Here is a 22,091-nt window from a genome sequence, read left to right on the forward strand (position 1 = left end):
GGTAGACGGTTGCTGGATGGGAGCTTGCGAAACAGACTGGGGTGACAGTGAGTTTGGAGCATGCAGCGCAGATGCTGCGGTGAGAGTCGGCTGGAGGGCAACACAGCAAGTTGATCCGGTGGCTTGACCAGAAGCGGGATTGTCGTCAGAGGGCTCAGTATGAAGAAGCGTGTGGTGCTTCTTGGTACATGTACGGCATCTTGACCCAGAACAGTTCCGGGCATAATGGGAACTCGATCTCAAACAGTTAATGCAAAGGTTTTTCTGTCTTACCAGATCGATCCGTTGGCGAAGGTTGAGTTTCCGAAATTCCGGACAGCTGTACAGGTAGTGACTCTCACCGCACTTGTCGCACGGCTTCGGCTTGCTGGCGCTGGAAGAGGGTGTACTGGATACTGCAGTTTGCTGTGTAGCTGCGACTGGAAAGGCTGCTAGCTTGGATGTCGGATTTGGCTTGCTGCGAGGAGGAGCGGTGTTCGAAGTGGCTGAAGAAACTGCTTGCAAAACTCGAGCGTAGTTCTGGAGGAAGTTTACCATCGTCACGTATGATGGCATTGAAGTTGACGCACCAGTGCTTGTGTCCTCTGATGTGCCGGCGGTTCCTCCCAGAACCGAAGCGATGTTGTCAGCATCGAGTTTGCTACAGTGGTTCTCCCATTCCCGGAGCGTACAAGGATCGAGGCGTATGGATAGCTGGTAAACCAGGATAGAGCTCCATCGGTCTGCTGGTTCACCCAAGCTCTTCAGAACGGAGATCTGCTGCTCGAAGCGATCGATCAGCGCAAGCAGATCTTCAGCTGATTCCTTGCGCATCGCTGGAGTGTCGAAAAGCGTCCGAATGTGACACTTGATTAACTGCCGGTTGTTCTCAAAACGCAGCCGCAACGTTCGCCAAGCGTCCTTGTAGCCCTGCTCGCTTATTTTGATAGGGTCGAGAATGCGAGCTGCCTCTCCTTGAACGAGGCCCTTCAGATAGTGCATCTTCTCGACCGCACTGATGTCGCTCCGGGAACCTACTGCGGATTCAAATGAATCGCGAAAAACACACCAGTCTTCCAACTTACCGCTAAACTTGGGTAGGTTAAGCTCCGGAAGCCTGATGTTCATTGGTCTCGATGGTGCGGGGTTGGCAGAAGGGGGAGAACGTGTTTTCTTCGCCAGTTTGGCCAAGTAGAAGGACCGAAGAGCATAATAGCGACCGTCGAACAACTGCCGTTCCTTTTTCAGGTCGATTGGCTCTTTATCGGTGGAAAACATCTCCAATTTCACCACCGTCCGGTGAAACTCGTCGTAAAATTTCTCCAACTTTTCCGCCCACGCTTCTACTTGACCCGCAAACTTACTGTCCTTGTCGAACTCCTTCGCATAATATTCCAACAAAGCCATTGAATCGACAATATTCTGCTTCGTCAGCTCCAACTCACTGAATTTCCTCTCGTCGGCCATTTTCTTCTTCGGTAGCGCCGTATTCCCGTTCACTCACGCACTTTTCAACCTCCAAGAATCCAAAATGCACCCGAACAGTCAATTTGCAAAATAAAAATTTCACCGCGAAACTTAAAAACCTTTTTGAAAATATTCCTTCAGAAATCTTTATGTTCCAGCACGGCGCGCACCGTTCAGGCAGTAGGTAAACAATGCACACTACCTACGCTATCGTCAGCTGGCTGTGTCTCGCACGCACTACTCGTTGTAACGATGTAAATATTCTGCGATGGTGGATTCTTGGAGGGAACACTATGCGGTTTTGTTTGCACTACCGCGTAAAATGGCTAGTTTGCCGCTTGGGGACGCTACCGAAAATCACCTTTCGCGCACTTTTTCTGGCTCTACCCGTCTTCAGCGGGGCCGTTCTTTGCGATTTTTTCGCCTATTCTGGGCAATTTACAATCACTTTTTGCCTCTTCTGGGCACCTTTCGTTCACTTTTTGCCTATTCTGGGCAGTTTTCTGTTCACTCGCGGGCACTTTTTCTTCAAGATCCGGTTCGAAGGACCAAATTTATGTTCACGCACTTCACCACTCTTCTTACTTTCTGGATCTTTTAGAAAGTTTTTGCCGTTTTCACCTGCTGAATCAGGACTTTTTCTGCATCCACTGCACTTTCAGCTGTCGCGCGCGAAATGAACGGGTTTGTAGGGAACTTTGGATATCGCGAAAATGAAAACTCGAAAAAACTATTTTTCTGCGACCGACACCAACGATTGCGTTTTGTTTCTAAAATTCTATGATTAGTTCACTTTTTCTTAGGGCTAGGTGAGTATTTACAGGTATGTACAATGCATAAAATTTCATTTCATTTCAGGTTCATGTTGTGGTGGATTAAAGGTGAGTATTGAACATGGCCCATAAAATCAGAGTGTAAGTGATCTTCCTATGGTAACATAGAAAAAACACGATTTTTGATTGGAGACACCTCTAAATAATGCCCAAATTAAGCCATTTTTGGCGAAAGTTTTTAAATTCACACCTAGAACAAAAATTTGTGCTGACCCATGTATATTTCAAATTTTTTTCAAAATGTGGAGAGGTCTATTATGCACGTTCCCAGAATGCTTCGCGTTGCACTGTGCATGTGTATAGGTCTCGGCTGTACGTAGTTATGGAATTTCACGCGTACCTAACCTTTGACAGAACGTCACCATTGTTTTCGTCTTGAAAAAATTGTAAATGAAGACGAAAATATAAGTTTTTTGAAACCAAAAACTCTGTCCTTCTATGTGTTTTCATTGGCCCACAAAAATCCAAATTTTGCTTACTTTTTGATCAGTTGAATGAAATTAAATCCTGGCTACGGGCTTGTGAGAGGCATAGAATTAATGGAATACTTAAGTAGTACAAATGTGACATTCTCAATGCAGGAAACAGCCTAACAGTTGCACGAGCTAGCAGAGAATAGGTGTTAGATGTAACTCTCTGCTCTGACAGTATTACGCATGAGTTGGCAAACTGGCTCCCACAAACGAACTTGAACCGTTGTTTTCTGATCAAAAGTACATTATCTTGGATCACTTAAATGTCTCGCTAGATATCGTCATATATCGTAATCCCAAATCTACGAACTGGGACCTCTACGAAGACGGCTTGGCGACTAGATTTCATGGGTATCTTTCGACGATTGAATCTCCAAAAGACTTGGATGAGGTTATCGATAAAACAAACTCACTCATAGTAGCAGCATACCAAGGGGCTTGTCCGCTTCGAGTTATGCGTGCTTCTAAAGGAACATCTTGGTGAACTACCGAACTTGTTCAACTCAGAAAGTTATGTAGAAGAGCTTGATATCGCAGACGCAGGAGCGGGTTGGAGGTATTTAGATTGACTCGCAAAGCATACAGAAATGTCCTTCGATCCTCTGAGCGAAATAGTTGCTTACACAAATGTCAAGTTTCCGCGAGACTAGTAGATCAAATAAGTTACTTTCGAAATCGAAAGACTTGCATGCCAGTCCGATTAGAGCTCTTATGGTGAATAAACGTCTGACGAAGATGTAGTACTCAACTGTCTTTACACACATTTTCCAAGCTATACGGAACCATCACTGACGACTGCCCCTGAGTTCTTTTCAGGTAGTTCTGATTATTGGGCGTTTTCTCGTAGAATTATGACAACCGTTATAGATCAAATGGGCGTTTTACTGTGTTCAGAGCTCCGGGAAAAACGGCATCATTCCAGTTCTACCTAAAAGAGAAAATGAACACTAGAGTCACAGGAAAAAAAATTACCCCTATCGGCCTGTGCCTGAGTCGATTCCTAGTCCTACCAGGAGTACTTACTTTAAATTTGAAGCAAATCGGACAAGTCTAACTACCGGACCAACGTGCCTGAAGTTTGTATGGGATTTTTCGACATTTTACATGGAGAAAACCCACTAACTCGCATTTTCGCCGCTAGGTGGCACTGTATGCATCGTATTAACATTGTAAGTGAAACCAAGAAATATCATTTAATTGCCAACAACTTTGTCGAAGACTGCTAGTGAATTCGGCTTTGTTAAAAGAAGTTATGAAACTTTTAACGAAGTGATGTCTGAGTCCGTTTTGCATGGGGCCTAGCAGTGCATGGTTGTGTATCAGTACATGATTCACACAAACTAAACATTTTTGTGAGATAATGGTTAGGTTTAGGTCAATAGTATGGTCAAAAGGTTTATAGTAAGTAATACGAGTGATGTTTTGGTTAGAAAATTTTAGTTGCACATTTCAACGCATAGAGGGTGCTTCAAATTTGCAGCAAGTACTCCTGGTGGGACTAAGAATCGACTCAGGGGTGGGCCGATTGCGTTTTCAAAAATTCATCATTTTTTCTGGGCACTCTAATGAACACGTCAATCATATTTTGAAAAAAAAGTTCATACTTATAGTCTTGAACCAGAATACATTCCATTAGCGTGGCTGGAAATAACTGCACAACTCATTCCCAAAGGTGGCCGCGTCACTTATGACGAGGCACAGAGCTTTAGACCGATCAGTCTGACCTCATTCCTTCTCAAATCAGTGGAACGTAGAAGTTTTACTTGATATTGAAGGTGCTTTCGAACGTGTTTTTCGAATCCATTTTGGAAGCAGCTCGAGGTCATGGAGTCCTATTATAAATCACGAAATGGATACACGCAATGCTTAGCAAACCGTCATTTGTGCTCATCGTCAGGACAAGTGGAGATAAGGAAACTGAGTGTCTGTGGTGGGTTCTCAAGGTGGTGTGCTGTCACCACTTCAATGGAAATTTGTTTGCCGATGGCTTGCTGATAAAACTTAATGAGCTTGTATCTCCGACATATGGTTTCGCCGATGATTATCCAAATAAATGGAGGTGTTCACGCAATGAAGGATTACAACCGGAGCTCGTCCGTTGCAGCTCTTTGACTCCGAAATTATTGTCGCAGATCAAGTTAAGTACGTTGGTAGCTTCCAGCGCTACTGTTCTTCACCGCCCTGCACTATTTTGATGCTCCGGAGGAAGTAAGGAAGAAGAAAATTGCAAAGTTTGCCAATAAATACATGATTTAGGAAGCGATCGGCTCATGTGGCAAACGGAATGCGTCGTTACTATCGGGACTATAAACAGGGAGATCTACCTCAAGGAGTGTCTACAGAAGTGCCTGCTTCCTCTGTTGAAGCAACACTAGGGCCCAACGGTCTTCTGGTCGAACCTAGCTTCGTGCCACTATTCAAATGTTGTCCTGGAGTGCACAGTGGATCCACTCGATACAAAAGCTGGACAAAACCTCAAAAGTAATTTAAAATGTCTGAAAATATCATCTAAGGGTAATTTTGGTGCGCTGAACTCGATTTTGATTAAATTAGGACGTTAAAATGAAAATTAGACAGCCTAGGGTGGTTCTAAAAGTTTTTTCAAATTTCGCAAAAGTGATTTTTATTACTTTTCAAAACAGATACTTCATAAGTGAATAGAAACATTTTGATTTCCTAGGGTAGTCCTTAGTAACGAGTTAGCTAGGGTGGTTCCAATTTATTGAAATCTGGTGAATAAAAAATGATGTAATTTTATACATTTGTTTGTAGATCTTCAGCCAATCTGAATATCATCGTAGAAAAAATCATCCCTTCATAGCGCTTTAAGAGATAATCCTCATGTACTAATTTTTAAACGTATGCATTTAGAATAGTTGTAAAAGATAGCATATCTTAAGGTGTTTGATAGAATGCCTTAATTTTTTGTTTTATTGGTTTATTTATTTACAGTTATCGCCAAAGCTATTAAAAGATGACAGGTTTATTTGATTATGATGAAGATCTCAAATTATGCCGTACTATGCTCTATTCACAGTTGTTCATACGATGCATACTGCATCTAAGCCTCTCAATACTTTTCCATTGATTTTCAATTCCAATGATGATATAAATATCTCTCCTTGTGGGTACTGACTTGGTTTTTCGTAATATCCTGAGCATACTTTGCACTGTATGTGTATGCTTTGAAATAGAGGCGTGAGCGTTTTTGTCTGAAACTCTCGTCAATTTGGAAGTGAATTATTTAGGGAGATTTTAAATTTGATTGTTGATTGTGATAGATTCAATGGGGAGTTTGCACTTGAAAATAAATGTTGCATTACTAGCCAATAACTAAAATTGGGCAAAAAAGAACACTTCCCACACTCACGTGTTTACCTTTCATCGGCCACAAGTAAAGCTAACGACCAATACCTACCAAAGAGATAGGATTCATGGAAAGATATAATAATAGTTGCAGTTAGTTTGCCTCGTTGGCTTCTATATATTTGAATTTTTCTATATTGCAGATAACTGTGAAAATGTAGAAACACGAGTCATAGTTGCAAGACGGTTAAGACATACTTATATTTGTATCAAGGAAATCGCCCCAAACCCTGAATTTACAAGCAGCGTTCAGAAAAAGAAATCTACTGGTGAATAATAATGCAAAACTTCATGAAATCAAGAAATACCATGCGTCTCCATGAAAAAACTAATTTCACAAATGTCCAAATATCAACCTTCGGCGCAAAACGGCACTATGATTTTTGAAAACTAGATAAAATTCTACGTCAGTTTTACTAGATGAGATCCTTTAACACGCTTTTACCGATAAAGAGATGACACTCTGAATATAAATAAGTCCGCGGTGAACAACATAGTTATATTGATTTTATTGGTAACTTTTAAATACTCATTATTTCTCAAATCGAAATACACCATTGAATTTCTGAGATGATTTTCTATTAGAAATGCCAATATGTGTTGTTAAATTATCCTTGTAGTACCTATTAAAGCGAGATGAATTAGAATGAACAAAAACTTTTTGTCACTCAAATTCTTGCAGATTTTCAAGACCCTGTACGGTTCAAAAAAATGTAGCACTTATATTTTTTAACCGATTGACTCAAAAATTTGGCGAATACAGCTTTAGGTAATGTACATTTAAGAAAAAATAGAAAAGGTATGAAAATCGACAACAAATTTTGGAGGTTTTGACCGGCCCGGCCCCACTGTGGAGTGGTATGAAGCCAATGGGGCCACTATCATAGCCCAAGGACATGTACCCCCCCCCCCCCCCCCCCGAACCGGAAGTAAGGACCACCGAAAAATACTGGGCAGTAAACCATATACCATCCGACTCAGTTCGTCGCAATTGACAAATGTCTGTATGTGTGTGTGTGTGTGTTTTCAAAACTCACTCACTTTTCTCAGAGATAGCTGGACCGAATCGCTCAAACTTGATTTCAAATGAAAGGTATAACGCTCCCATAAGCTGCTATTGATTTTTTTGTCGATCGGACTTCCGGAGTTACGGGTTGAAGAGTGCGATCACCCTTCAAATTTCCATATAAAATGGTAACACCATGATCTCCAAATGATATAATTCATATTAAAAAGGGTGCAACATAACTCGGATTTGCGGGTTTAGGTCACTAATGATCATTCTAAGCAGATTTGACCACATTGGCCACCCATGACAATTCTTGATGCCCCCGGGTACTTTCCAAGTTCGTAAGTTAATGTCACACCTTTTTCTCAGGGAATTCTTGACCGATTTTTATAAACTTGGTTTCAAATGAAAGATATAATACTCCACTGGACTGCCATTGAATTTCATTGATATCTGACATTTGGTTCCGAAGTTACAGGTTGGTTATAGTGGTCACATAGGAATTTCCCATATAAACTGGTACAATCGTAATACTTCAAGGGTTAAAAATCCATTTCTATTTGCAAGTCTAGATCACATCATTTATATTTGCAAGCCTAAATCACTGATGGCCAATCAAAGATTCTTTGAATATAATGTCCACTGTCGACAGTTCCGTAATTTTCGGGTTCTGGACGTATTCCAGAATTAGTCACATCGATTAATCGGTGATGACTGAACCGATTTTCATAAACCAAATCTCAAATGGAGGGTATAATATGCGGTTGGGTGTTGCGTACTCCATCAACCCCCTCTCAACTTCCCCTCACAGCCTCTCTTTCTACATCACACCGCCCCCCCCCCCTCTCTCCGCTTTGACCTATATTCTCTTTATCCGCCATTTAGAGAATTTCGTCCCATAGTCATATATTATAAGTGAATTTGGAGTCGCTGAGCTCAAATTTGATGTCAAAAAGATCGGATCAATCCATCTTATAGTGATAAATTGATTTTGTCACAATTTTGCCAATAGTAGGTAATGAATACGAATGAGAACATAAATAAACTATCCGATTTCATTATCGTCAAAGTACTTTAGTAAACTGTAACTTTTTTTTACTACAAATTTTAAATTAGATGATAGAATTTATCGACATTCTTACAATGGCTTTCTGCTATCAACTCGGTATCGTTTGTTCGTTTTAATCGACGATTTAATTAATTGTGTGTTTAGTCTAGCCTGTTTTCGATTCAGGTATACTTATCTTTAGAAAAAAGCGCTTCTTTTATAATATAACCAAATATTAAAAGACGCCGTTCTACTACTTATTCGCAAATTAATAAGTATTGATGCCTTGTTAGCTTAGTGTCGACTAACAGAGATAGTAGTTCAGCAGCATTTAACTTCACAAACGATTTTTTTTCGTTGTTTATATTGTTATTTTCAGCTTTAGGTTTTCGGGGTTACTGATTCTGATTCTGACGTCAGAAATGTAAAATTCAAAATGGCGGGTCCAATATGGCGACTGTGCTTGGCTAATTTTCATGTTTTTTACCTTTCTCATATAGAAAGGATCACTTTACAGATCGGCGACCTAATCCCGGCCCGGAGGGCCGTGTGTCATATCCCATTCGACTCAGTTCGTAGAGATCAGTAAATGTCTGTATGTGTGTTTATGTGTTTTCAAAACTCACTCATTTTTCTCAGAGATGGCAGAACCAAGCCTTTCAAACTTAATTTCAAATGAATGGTATAAGGCTCGCATAAGCTGATATTGAATTTTTCGTCGATCGGACTTCCGGTTCCGGAGTTAAGGGTGCGTCCACACAGAAATTTTTGCCTTTCTCATATAGAAAGGATATGCAATCACTCTAAAAATCGCCAATCTAATTTTGTTTTACTGACATAAGGTTTCTAGATTTTAACAGGGACGCTGCTAGGTGTGTGCGAAGATGGGTTACGCCCCCCTCTCTTCACTGATCAACACCCATGTAAATCCCCCTTAGATCACACCTCAGACCCATCCATTACTCATACCCCTCTCCTTCTCAACCCTATCATCTTTATACAACCACTACATCACAAGACATCCCAAATTAAGCTGGAAGTGGTTCGTTCGCGGCTTTTCACCCTCCTCACACACCAATAACGCATGACAAAATTAGTTAGCAGGAAGACAACATTGAACTAATGCTGATTATGCTAATTAAGTATGATATTTTTTTTGTTTCAAATGTTTCACCGTTAACAAGTAGCTCATCAGATTCGTGGTTGGCGAGCCATTTTCTGTAGGTGCAAAGGGTACTAAGAATGTATTAAGTATTTCTATAATTGAAACGAACATAACCAGCCATAGAATCATAGCTTGAAGAAATGAGAAAGGCACAATTGCGCCACTGGGTGGATTAAATCAGGTTTTTCCAAGCACAATTGCAGTATTCTAGATAGGGCAATGACTGGACATTGCAAACTCAATTATCACATGGCTACTATTCAGGCTGCTGAGTATTATTCGTGTGATCTTTGGGAATCCGATTACGGAACTTCATATCATATTGATATGTAACTGCCCTGCAGTAATGCAATTGAATATCCAGATTTTTGGTTCTCCGTGCACAGATAAGCCTGATAAATGTACAGAGAGCTGAAACTAAAGGATATGCTATTGTTACTATCTCAGTGTGGTAAAGAGCTATAGTTTAAGTCGTATTTGAATGACAATAGGGTAATTTGGGGAGAGATGCCGCACATTTATTAAAATCGATCCTGTATCAAAGTAAACCATTCAATATTTGATAAAATCATTTTTATCAATTATGACAAGTCTCGAAAATACTGTGAAATGGTTTTTGTCATGAAAAAAAGAATCATCGAATTGCCATGAACATTTTAAAAATAAAAGGTCATTGCGGGAGAGATGCCGCATGTGCGGGTGAGATGCCGCACCATGGTCATAATCTGAAAAATGGTGAACAAAAGTATTTTTTAGCTATCGTTGATGTTTTTGTGAATAGGGGTCTTCAGCTGAGTTTCATAAAGTTTGATTACACTCATAAATCCGCCAGCACCTTCATTTTTCTTAAGTAGGTAATATCATTTCTAGAAACATTTTTTTATTCAACATTTTAAAAATATTTTTCTTTTGTAACCTTATGTAACGGTTAAGTTGGAGTAACTTAATTAAGTGTACTATTTATTTATATGTTTGTACGAGCGATATATTGGTAGGGGTTCCTTAAAAGCAGTTTTTGGTTGTTTCTTCCAACAATGTATTTATATAACTTTGGTTTGTTCTTGAAAGATTCATTTTAAAAAGCATCAATTCGTCGAAATTTGCATTTTTATCCCAAGATTGACATCACTACAAATCAATGCGTTTACTAACATTAGTGCCTGAAACTTTAAAGAATAAACCGAAGTAACTAATACCTAGACACATATCGCCCGTTTAAATATATAGATAAATAAACTCATATTCCAATGTCACTGTGTTAGGTCCGTTAGTTTGTGAATATACCTTATTAACAATCTATACCTAACGCAAATGATTATTTAATGACATTCCGAGGTGAAAAAATACATTTTAGCTACGTATCCTCGCCATCGAGTGCGGCATCTCACACAATTGTATGGGAGAGATGCTGCACGACGACATTTTCCTCTGAAATTATGGATGACCGTGCTCATGATCAGAATGCCTTCTAAAAGGTTCCAGCTATTCAACCGATACATGATTTATCAAAAAAAAATCGATCAATTTAAAAAAAAAAAACAAAATTTTATTGTGGTACTGAAAAACTTTCGGCACTCCATGATGCAACTGGACGCACATAATCATTTATAAAAAATTTATGAGTTTATGATAAGGATTATTTTACATCTCCAGTGTGGTAATTTTTCGAAAGACAAACTCACAATATCATATTGCCGTATAAAAGTGATCCTATATACGAGATATAGAATGTGCGGCATCTTACCCGAAATTACCCTATCTCTTCAGGAGTGTTGATATATCCACTCATCAAGAAGTGTATTTTATTCCCTTGGGAGTGAAGAATACTTCCATATTGTCTATGTTCTCTGTCTGTTATTTTCCTTATCCGTATCCTTGCCACTTCTTCAATCCTTCCCACTAGGAAATGATGAAAAGACACGGCAAAGCTCAAATCTACAATCAACATGGGGAACATGCCATTTGAGCCAGTTGCTACTGATTCCTGATTTGCGCTGCATTTTTTGACTGAATCGACGAAAGCCATAGATAACAGAGATTTTTTTCCTTTTTTATTTCGACTATATGTAGTCACATTTTATTTTTTACATTTTATCGACATTCGATTAGCTAGAGATTACTGGGTAGGGAAAGTTATGAAAATTTACAGGCATAGTACTCAAGTGAGAGCAAGGATGTGAAGTATACTGATCGGAAAACTAGAAGTGGCAGGGTCATAAGAACAAGCTTAATATCTTACGTGCTTAACTTTTGTCTTCTGCTGATGGAGGTCGAGCTTAGGCAACATAACTACGAATCACTCAAGTCCACCAGCATGTCTCCTGGTAAAGACAGACTTGTTCCTCTTTACCGCGAAAACAGACAAAAGAAAAGCCACGTAAGATCACCACTGAAATCCTGTGCACGATTAGCATCAATAAGATTCCTGCTGTTCATCTCTGTTTGCCTTTCGAATGCCGGGATTTTATTAGACAACTTTTATCAGCTTACAATATTTCAATACCCGACCTCCCTTTCTAACAGAGAATGTTACGCCCACCTAAGGAAGTGTGTGTCTGAACATATGCATAATTCAAATCTTCCCCTTCTATGTTTTTGTAGCTCGATATTAAACCTCTCTTACAATCCAAAAAATGAAATTTTGCTCCGTTAAAACAAGATGATCGAAAGCAATAAAGCCACCTACGAGCTTGCTTATTCTTGAGTGAATCCAGTTTAAAATGCAAAAGATTCTTATTGGCAGATTTACGATTTCCACAATCGCATGTCTATGCTACGATGAGAGTCTATATAATACTTACCAGCTTTCGGTTGTTGTAATTTGGCCTCTCGTACACCTTATCACTGAGGAACACCTCATCGTCCTCATCGTCGGTGTAATTCCCTTCCTCCACCGCTGCTGCAGCCAACGGTTTCTTCCGGCCAGTGTCCTTCTTCTGACCGGCAACTTTCTGACCCGATGCTGGATCCTTTCTCCTCCCGGACTGCTGCTGCTGATGCTGCTGCTGAACGGCGGACGACGTAGGAAGAGCAACATCCTGAATGGTAGCAGCGACAGCAGCCGCCGCTCCCCGTTTACACTTTTCAAAGTCAGCTCGATCCTTACGGGGCTGAGATTTATCTCTGTCGACCGAAGCGACGATTGGCTGGGTTGCCACCGCAGGGGGTGGTTGGATTTGGCCTCCGGATGTGATTGATTTTGAATCAGGTTCGCAGCTTGCGGCGGAGATTGGCAGGGGTGGATTCGATGGGATTGGGGGAGCTTTGCGACGCGTTGGAGGTTGATTAGAGGTGGTCTGTTTGCCGGGAGAAGCACCTTTCGCTTGATTGACTTGGGGCAGTTGAATGATTTCCGCGTAATCATGATTCAGGTTGGACAGAGTCGCTTTCGGGGGTCCAGTAAATGATTTTGGGAGGGTAGAAGATGGAAGTTTGTCAAATTCGGTGCTTTTTGCTTTGCAGCTAATAGATGCCGGCAGGGTGTTGGATGATTGGGGCCCATAGCGCCCCATCAACCCCAGCGTATATTGTGCATTGTTCCGCGAAGGAGACAGCAGCATTTCGTGACTCTGACTGACGGATAGTTTTGTATTTTCGTCGTATTTGTACATTGCTTTTAACGATTGGCCACCACTCCCATACGGATTGGATTTAAGCTTTTCGTACGTGTGCTCCCGATGCCGGGGAGACTTGCTCGTGATGCCTACATAGGTGGTGGGTGTTTCATAAATCCTACCGCTCGTTGTCTGCTTCTGACCAGTCGGGGGCCCCAACTGATTGCGCTTCACATTGCTCACGTGTTTCATAAAATCCTCTGCATATGCCGGCACAGTAGGACCTCCATCCTGAACGATGTTATTTGCGGACAGCCGGGAACTGCTTTTCCTGCTGTTACCGGTGTCATCAAAGTCCGAGGAGAAATAGCTGGAACTACAGTCACAGTTTCGACAATCGTACCGACATGTGTCCGAAAAGCTGTACTTGTCCACATCCAGGCTGCACCGGCGGCACTCGGAGGCAAACCGACAGCTTTCAGAACTACCAAAGTAGCGGCGATTTGCGGGATAGGAAAACAGGGAATCCCCCAGGGATGAATCCGACATGTTCCCGGTGCGACGCTGTTTCAAAGAACTCTCACTTTTTGCAGACATTTCGCTCAGAATAGATGCATTGGAGTTGGTTTTGTAAATTTTCGATCCATCGATCGGGTCGGGGTTTTGTGAACTGCCAGTGGATAACTCCCGCTGGTAATAGTACAAATTAGCCTGCTGGTACAATTCGCGCTGCATACGAGCCTGCAGCGAATCGGATGATGAGGACGATTTTTTCCTATTTATCTCCTGATAGCTTTGGGAACCGGTCGAAGCAGGATTTTGCGGCTGTTGATAATCCGAACGCCGACGCGAAACTACATTTTGGATATCGGTTTGCGGTTTGTAATAGATTTGTTTGATCGGGTTATAGCCACCGCTGAAAGCTACTGGCGTTGTTTCAATTTTGAATACATTTGGGTTATTGGGATTATAGGACTGATACTGCAGGACGTTACCAGTTCCGGTGCTGTACGTGGATGAGGACGACTGGTACATGTTTAGTTCGTCAATGTCCAATGATTTAACAGTTTTGTACTGAGGTCCACTTACAGGAACCTGAGGGGGTATCAGTTTAAGTTTTTCATATATATTTTGCTTGTCCAATTGTTTCTGCTGCTGCTGCTGGTGATGATGATGTTGCTGCAGTTTATGCTTCGAAACATCCCTATGACAAGCATCGCAGCTGCTGTTGCTGCACTGCTGAACACATAATTCACAATCGACAAATTGAATTTTCTCGTCGCTAGGATCGTCAGGTTTCTCCTCAAAATAAATCTCCTCGTAGATGTTTTCCTCACTCTTGGAAAGAACACTCTCCATCCCGGTATCGACCGGTTCCGATCTCTGTTTCAGCAAATTCTTCTTGGAAGATTTCAATCCCTCCTTCAACAAATAATAATTAAAACTCTTGATTCCAATTTCGCCTTTAAGAAATCGCTTTCCAATTTGAAATCTACTTTTACTTTCCTTCGAATCGTCTCCAATCTGCTGACCATCTTCCCGCCGATAAATTTCCTCTTCCTGTTGAGCCACTGTACCGGAAGCATCTCTCATTCCACCGTACTCGGCGGCGTTCTGTCTTCGCATCACATTACGATTTCTTGCAGGACTTTTCCCTATCTGAATCTCACCCCTCCCACCCTGCGCCTGTTCCATCCCGGGGAACTTTTTTCTCTCATACCCACCTCCATCGTCCGTCGCGGCACTTCTACGATCCAGACTTCTGCCGCGACGGCTAAGGGAGGAACTTTTGCTTTGTCGCAAATTATCCGAACTGCTAGATTCATCGTTGAACCGTACCATTTCCGAGCTATTGTGGGTGTTATATTTTTTCCTTCTCACTTTCACCTGCATATAGGACTGGTCCGTGACTGCACCAGACATCCCAGCTCCACTACCACTGCCACTGCGCATCCCCACCTGTTGGGCCATTTCGCGGGTATCGATGCTGTAAAATTCGTTGCTTCCAAATGAGTCCTTGGTCGTGATTTCGCCCGCCCCGGCTCCCCGCAGGTAATCCTTTCCCACCGAGTTAGACTTTTTCTTCGGAATGATATAGAACTTTCGGAAAGATTCCGCATTTTCCGGACCGCTGTTTCGCCGCATCGGCAGTGCCAAATGGCGGACGTCCTCCGTGTAGGCCGGATCGTTGACGAACCGTTCCCGCACCGAGGATGATGAGCGTTCCTTGAGCTGAAATTGAAAGCATGGGAAAATAGATGAGAGAAAAAGTGGAATGAAAATTAATGATATCCCAGCCAGGCTGGGCGGTTTGGACTAGTGCAGTGCATAATGGGTTGAACAATAGTCGTTTGTAGAATGGAGCCGGTCCTCGAGGGCATGTCAAAAGCAGTCGGTACTGCGGCAAGCTTGGGAGTACGTTCAGCAAAATCAGGAAGAATATTAATTAAACGAGAAAAGGTTGAACTTGGTACTCGAACAAAAAAGTCGCGAAACTATAGAAATAAGCAAATGCTTGCGCGGTTCTATTGTAACTTTTGCAGACAGACGGGAATTCAAAGCTTACTGCAACTTGTAGTTAATTTTTATTACAATGACTGTTTTCTGAAATATGATAAGCTATTTTAGCGAATTCGGCCCCTTTGAAGCAAAGCAATTAGCTATGGAAGCGCCACAGTAAACTGAAATAGGGTGATTTACCGATTTTTATCGTATTACAGAGAATGGTTACGATGGAATGCGTAAAAAATGGTATCAACCTCTTTGCTTTCTTTTGAAGATCTACACGGAAAAAATCCGTTCATAAATTCATGAAACAAAGATCATAATTTCGTGGACTGAAAGAGTTACGAAAACCATGATCAAGTTGTTGAAATTATGAATAATAAACCTCGTATTCATGAAACTATTTGTGTTTCCAAAAAACTAATTCGCGCTGAATATACCCGTGGCGTTAGAGTCTAATGTTTGGTTGGGTTACTGTTGTTATTCTCTGGACATGTTTAGTTTTTGTTATGATTCTTGTTCATGATTTGGGAATACACAGCCAACAGTCAAACGATGTTCATGATTTCAAAAGCTTATTCGCGATTATTGTGATTTCTCATCATGTTACCGTTAACGAATTTTTCTGTCAGGCTAGCGCGGTTCACGTTAATAATTTCACGATCTTAGTCGCAATTATCGTAATTTCTGTTAAAGTTATCGTGTCATAAGAACAGTGAATCAGGTTCATGATTTCAGGATCATAGTCACGATTTTTGATATTTTAAACACAGGTAATGAGATTTATGTCCATGATTTCAGGATATTTGTCATAATTTGCGTAATTCCTATTCACGTTTTGATGATATTTTAGTCACGAGTAGAGATTTATGTTTAATTGTTCATGGTTTCAGGATCATAGTCACGATTTTTGAGATTTGCGTCACGAATAGTGTGTTTAATGTCCATGATTTCAGGATCTTAGTCACGATTTTTGCTATTTTCTGCTCACGTTATCGTGATATTTTATTCTAGAGTTTACTTTCGAATTTGACACGTGGAGTAGTGTTACTCATGTTTAAGCTGACCAACTCTGACGAAAAAATCCGTACACCATACCGCAACGAAGCGAAACCGTTCACCACGCTCAGACAAACGGTTCGCATAGTGTACGGATTTTTTCGTCAGAGTTGGTCAGCTTACTCATGTTCATGATATCATCAGTTTTATCATGGTATTCGTAATTTCACTTTGCTTTATTATTTTTGGTTATTATCGTTTTTGCCTTTCTCATATAGAAAGGTTATACAATCACTCTGAAAAACGTTAACCTAATCCCGGCCCGGAGGGCCGAGTGTCATATCCCATTCGACTCAGTTCGTCGAGATCGGAAAAAGTCTGTATGTGTGTGTGTATGTATGTGCGTATGTGTCAAATAATGTCACTCATTTTTCTCAGAGATGGCTGGACCGATTTGCCCAAACTTAGTCTCAAATGAAAGGTGCAACCTTCCCATCGGCTGCTATTGAATTTTGGATCGATCGGAATTCTGGTTCCGGAATTACGGGTTTCAGAGTGCGGCCACACAGAAATTTCTCATATAAACTATAGGAAAAATTAAAAATAGAATTTTTATTTTTGATGCTAAATGTGTTCAAGGTGCATGAAACATCGAGATTTGATGCATACTCGAAAAAAAATTTGACGACGATTCGCTTTTTTGGATTTTGGCATATTTTTGCCTTTCTCATATAGAAAGGTTATGCAATCACTCTGAAAAACGTCAATCTATTTTTTTTGTGTCGCATAAGGTTTCTGGATTTTAACAGGGGCGTAGTTGATGGTTTACGGAGAGGGGTTACACCCCCCCCCTCTACTGTTCACTCCCCTCCTTTAAAAATCTCCTTAAATCACCCCTCAGACCACCACCCCATCCAGCCCTCATACTCCTCCCTTTCAACCCCATCATCTTTAAACCACCACTATATTACAAAGCATACCAATTTAAGCTGGGGAGTCGTTCGTTCATGGGACTTTCGCCCTCCTCACATACCCACCCCCGCATGACAAAATGAATTAGCAAGCAGATAACATTGATCTAATGCTGATTAGGCTAATGAAGTATGATATTTTTTTGTTTCAAGTGTTTCACCGTCGACACGTAGCTCATCAAGTTCGCTAGGTGGATTAAAACAGGTTTTTTTTACTCGCACTAACGTGACAATATGAACTGGATCACAAAAATGTGACTGATTCGTCGTATCTTGTTCTGTGAACTATGTCAAGCACACGATTTGTAGTACTCTGAACAGTTTTCATTTTCTGTCCGGACATCACACTGAACCTTATCAAATAAAAAATGAAGGTCGGGGGGCATAATAATTTTCTTATATCTACTGCTCGTACCTATTACTGATCGCTAGCAGCTGGACATTGCATGACAAAGTGCATGGAACAAAAATGATCCTACGAATAATACTCCAAATTTTATGAAATAGTTCATGTGAAAATTTCATGACTATGTTGCATGAAATTGAAAATGGTTGGGGATATCTTCTAAATATCACAAGCACGCAAATCATTTACTAGGAACCATAAACCAGTTCACGAATACATGAGTACTATTTTGTGATTTCTTGAACCAATTCACGAGCACCAATGGTAAGTCGTGATCTAGATATCATGAACCATTTCACGAATACATGAAAAATATTTCATGTTTTTCTGAACTACTTCACGAGCACTTATATTGGATCGTACCTGATATATTAGGAATCATGAACCAGTTCACGAATACACGAATAATATTTGATGATTTTGTGAACTATTTCACGAGCACGGATATTGGATCGTGGCTTAAATATTAGAAAACATGAATTAATTCACAAGGATTGAATAAATTCATGAATAATATTCCGAGTTTCGTGAATTAGTTCACTAGAATAGATCCAGAATGTTTTGATTTTGTTCCTAAATCTATGAATAGCATCACGAGTTAACCATTGGTTTTATGCATAATGTTCATGAAGTTGTGAACTAGTTCAAGCACAGAAAATCGATTTAGTAATAACATGGCGGAAACCGTGACTGAAGATCACGAAACAAAACAAACATTTCCACTAATAAAAGCTTTATGCTAGCGTTGGTGAAGAGAAATTGAACCAAATTACAAAACGCATAATTTTTTTAGAATTCATGGCACTTTATTCACGATTTTGGGAACAATTTTTTCCGTGTAGAGCGTCCATTTACCGATTAATTTTAGCTTCCCGATATTCGATAAAAAATAATTGTCCCGCGAATACAGAAGAATCATTTTTCAGATAGAAAAAAAATTGTAATGTGGGAATTTTTTATCCGTTCTTTTTTTATAAGCGCAATGCTTTAGCATAGCTGAGTCGTGGATCTTTTATGTTTTTGTTATATGCTAAAATTAAAAGATCATTCGTTTTCGGGTGCTCGGCTGGGCTAGAAGTGTTTTGGTACTGTGTTATATTTCTCCTTAGTAGAGAAAAATTAAGTAGAAACTAGTTTTTCTCCATTAAGGAGAAAATTATTTAAAACCTGTAATTAAGGGGTTACACATCTGTAGAGCTAAAAAATAGGCATATTTCGAGAATTTTTCTTGACGTGACTAGTGAAATCTTTTTTTATTCGATTAACGCAAATAATCGATTAATTTCTAAAATAATCGAAAAACCAATAATCGATTTAAACCTTTCGGTATAATCGAGCAAATCGAGTGGCTGCTATCAATTAATCGAGAGCATAATTAATGAAGGGTGATCGTTGAAAATGAAAGTCGCAGAAAAAAAAAATATGACAAGACTTCTCGAAATTTTTCAAAATGTATTCAATGACCTTTTTTTTGGTTGACAAACTAAGATTTACGAAGTAATCGATTATTGATTTTAATCGATTATCTTAGTCGATTAATCGAATGAATTAATCAAGCTCTCAAAAATTAATCTATTAATGGATAATCGATTATTTGCAAAAATCAGACATCACTATAAGCAATTTTCGAGGTAGTTCAAAATTTGAGAGGAGGTTAACCTTACACCCCCCCATTCCCTGAAAAAGGACGTGACAAAGGGTGAACCGAAATCTTGTAAAATGAGTTTTATGACATAAGTTATGAAACACAAATAACAATTTATTATTGTGATTTCATCACAAGATGGTGGCTGTGCGGTATTTTCCTGCATTCGCGTTTTTTAAAAGGGGTCTACGGCCGGAAAACTATCTCCCGCAATTCTTGACCTAGAGTCCAAAACTTAAGTTTTTCTGATTCCTGATAACAATAGGAAGCGACGTACGTAGGATTTTTTTTCGATATATTGATTTTTCGCGAAATGGCGCACTTTTGAGTGAAAAAACGCCGAAAATGTCATAGAAATCGACACAAAATTGTTAATTTAAAAAAAAATACGTGATAAAGAACTAAAATCCTACGTAAGTCGCTGGAGAAATCAATTTCGAATATACTGTGAAAATTTCAAAGCGATCGAAAATCATTTGTTTGAGTTACATTTCCAGCTAGCTCAAAAAAGTTGTTTCAAGAAAAACGCTGTTAAAGTTTTCAGTACACTTGCGATTTACATAGGAGGCGTTGCGGCAGAATTGAAAGCTTGGACATTTATTTATTAATTTTGTCTTCCATTTTTTGTGATACCTTTTTTAACAGCCTAGACTAATAAATACAAATTCGACTACAGTTGTGTAATCCCTTAAATTAGCTATGAAATTTGCGTTTCGACTTCGTCTCATCAGAATCCGGCACTAGCTTAGTGGCAGAACTAAGCTAGTGCCGGGTTGACGTTAGCTCCACAAAACCAAAACACTATTTGTGTTCGTGTTTTTTTTTTTGTTGAAGTCGAACCACTGCGACTGTGTTTGTGTTAGCATAAGTAACAAAAAATGATTGTATGAAAGCTGTCTTTAACGTTGTTCTGATCGATGTGTGGGATGTACGGAAAATTTTATTGCATTGTTAGTTCCGCCTATTTGCTAGCGAAACATTCTCCCTCCCTCTCTCTATGTATCTCATTTTCGGAGTACAATACAGGTCGTACTCGATTATCCGGGGATTCGATTATTCGTGATTCGATTATCGGGGTGTTTCGAAAAAATTCAAATTTCAACTAGAATGTTTGATTAAAGTGTAACTTTTTTCGGGGAATGGGGGGTATAGGGTTAACCTCCTCTCAAATTTTGAACTACCTCGGAAATTGCTTATATATGCCGAAAAAAACTAAAACTTGGAATCAACCTTCACGGACGGATTGGAACCAATTCTGAAAAAATTATTTATCTAGAGCCAATATATAATAACCTAAATTATTTTGTCGATTGCTTCACCCCTCGCTTCATGGGAACGCTCTTAATTTTAAAAAATTGTTTAAAAAAATAGTTTTTCTTTGGATTAAATTTGTACTGTATGGTATTGTTTACACTAGAATCAATAAGTGAGATGATTTTTAAAGGATTTATTCAAGTAATCTGGAAAAAATAATAGTTTTACACGGCAGTGCTGCCAAATATGCAACTTTTAAGTTTTAAACTAAAAGTACATTTTTCTCGCAATACACAAATCGGTTACCGCAGGCCTTTTTGGCACATACAATGTTAATAAACCTACTGTGCTCGGTCGGCTTTGGGCACTCTCTTGGGATAATGATGACATACTTCCCAGGATTCTGCTTGGATACCCTCCAGAATTCTGATCAATTTTCTTAGCCTCCAATGGAATCTATTTCAGAATTTCAATTGGGTCATTAAGCTATATATAGTTTTCGTCCCATTCGATAAATTTTAGGTCCAATACACATAATATAACATTATTTCAAAAAAAAAAACATTCGTTGTAATACGTAAAAACTATTTTTTTGTTTTTTAAAATGAACCTTATGTAAACATAGACAACCATACACAGTAAAACTGTGGTTGTTTTCATCTGGCCTATAATAACCCTGCGGGAAAACCGAGAAAACATGTATTCATTTTTTTCTGACAGGGCATCACTTGTCGTGAAATTCGATATGTCAAATGCTTCTGATAGTGTCAAATCAAGACTGTCATCATATTCCTTTATTTTAAATTTAAATTTTATTTTCGCGTTTCTTGTTGGAAAAAACATTGTTGAAATCACGAAAATCAGCTTTATCGATATATGTAATAAAAAAAAGAGATTTTTTGAAGTAGAATACTTCTAACGTTTCAATATCAGGTCCCGTTTCAAAAATTTCAGTTGAGAAATTTTCCGAGGTTTGAAATGCGAATATTTTCCGTTCTACTGATCGAAATCGCAATATTTTTGCACTATCTGATTGGAAATTTGTGCACGTATTTCGTATTAAATTTCGGAATTACTGCGACTACTATAAATAAACCAAAACAAGGATTTTTAGAAAATCCTTCGGAAACAGCGAGGAAAATGCGCATATCCCACGCAGAGCCGTCAAAAAAGAACATGTAAGCGTTTCATTACATACGGGAATGTTATATATACAGGTCACGCGAGCTTGTTTTGTATCAGTGGGTGCTCGCTTACCACACGAGCAACATGCTCGTCCGGACGGTACAATGAGTGGTATCATGTTTGCGTTCCCGTACCAAGCGTCATCGCAAGGTTCTTCGTCATAAAATCCAGGGAATCACCAAATCTGCCATTCGGCGTCTGGCCCGTCGTGGTGGTGTAAAATGCATCTCCG

General features: G+C 39.7%; 1 protein-coding gene across 3 annotated transcripts in view; it reads right to left on the minus strand.

Annotated features, from left to right (window-relative positions):
* LOC131693311 (uncharacterized) overlaps window positions 1-22,091 on the minus strand; it is a 903,090-nt gene that overhangs the window by 759,163 nt on the left and 121,836 nt on the right. For all 3 annotated transcript variants that reach the window (XM_058981027.1, XM_058981026.1, XM_058981028.1), the window contains exon 3: window positions 12,142-15,126. In XM_058981027.1, coding sequence (XP_058837010.1) covers window positions 12,142-15,126 — 2,985 coding nt within the window. The remainder of the gene's footprint in view (window positions 1-12,141; window positions 15,127-22,091) is intronic.

The sequence above is a fragment of the Topomyia yanbarensis genome, chromosome 3, assembly GCF_030247195.1.
Source record: "Topomyia yanbarensis strain Yona2022 chromosome 3, ASM3024719v1, whole genome shotgun sequence".
Lineage (NCBI taxonomy): Eukaryota > Metazoa > Arthropoda > Insecta > Diptera > Culicidae > Topomyia > Topomyia yanbarensis.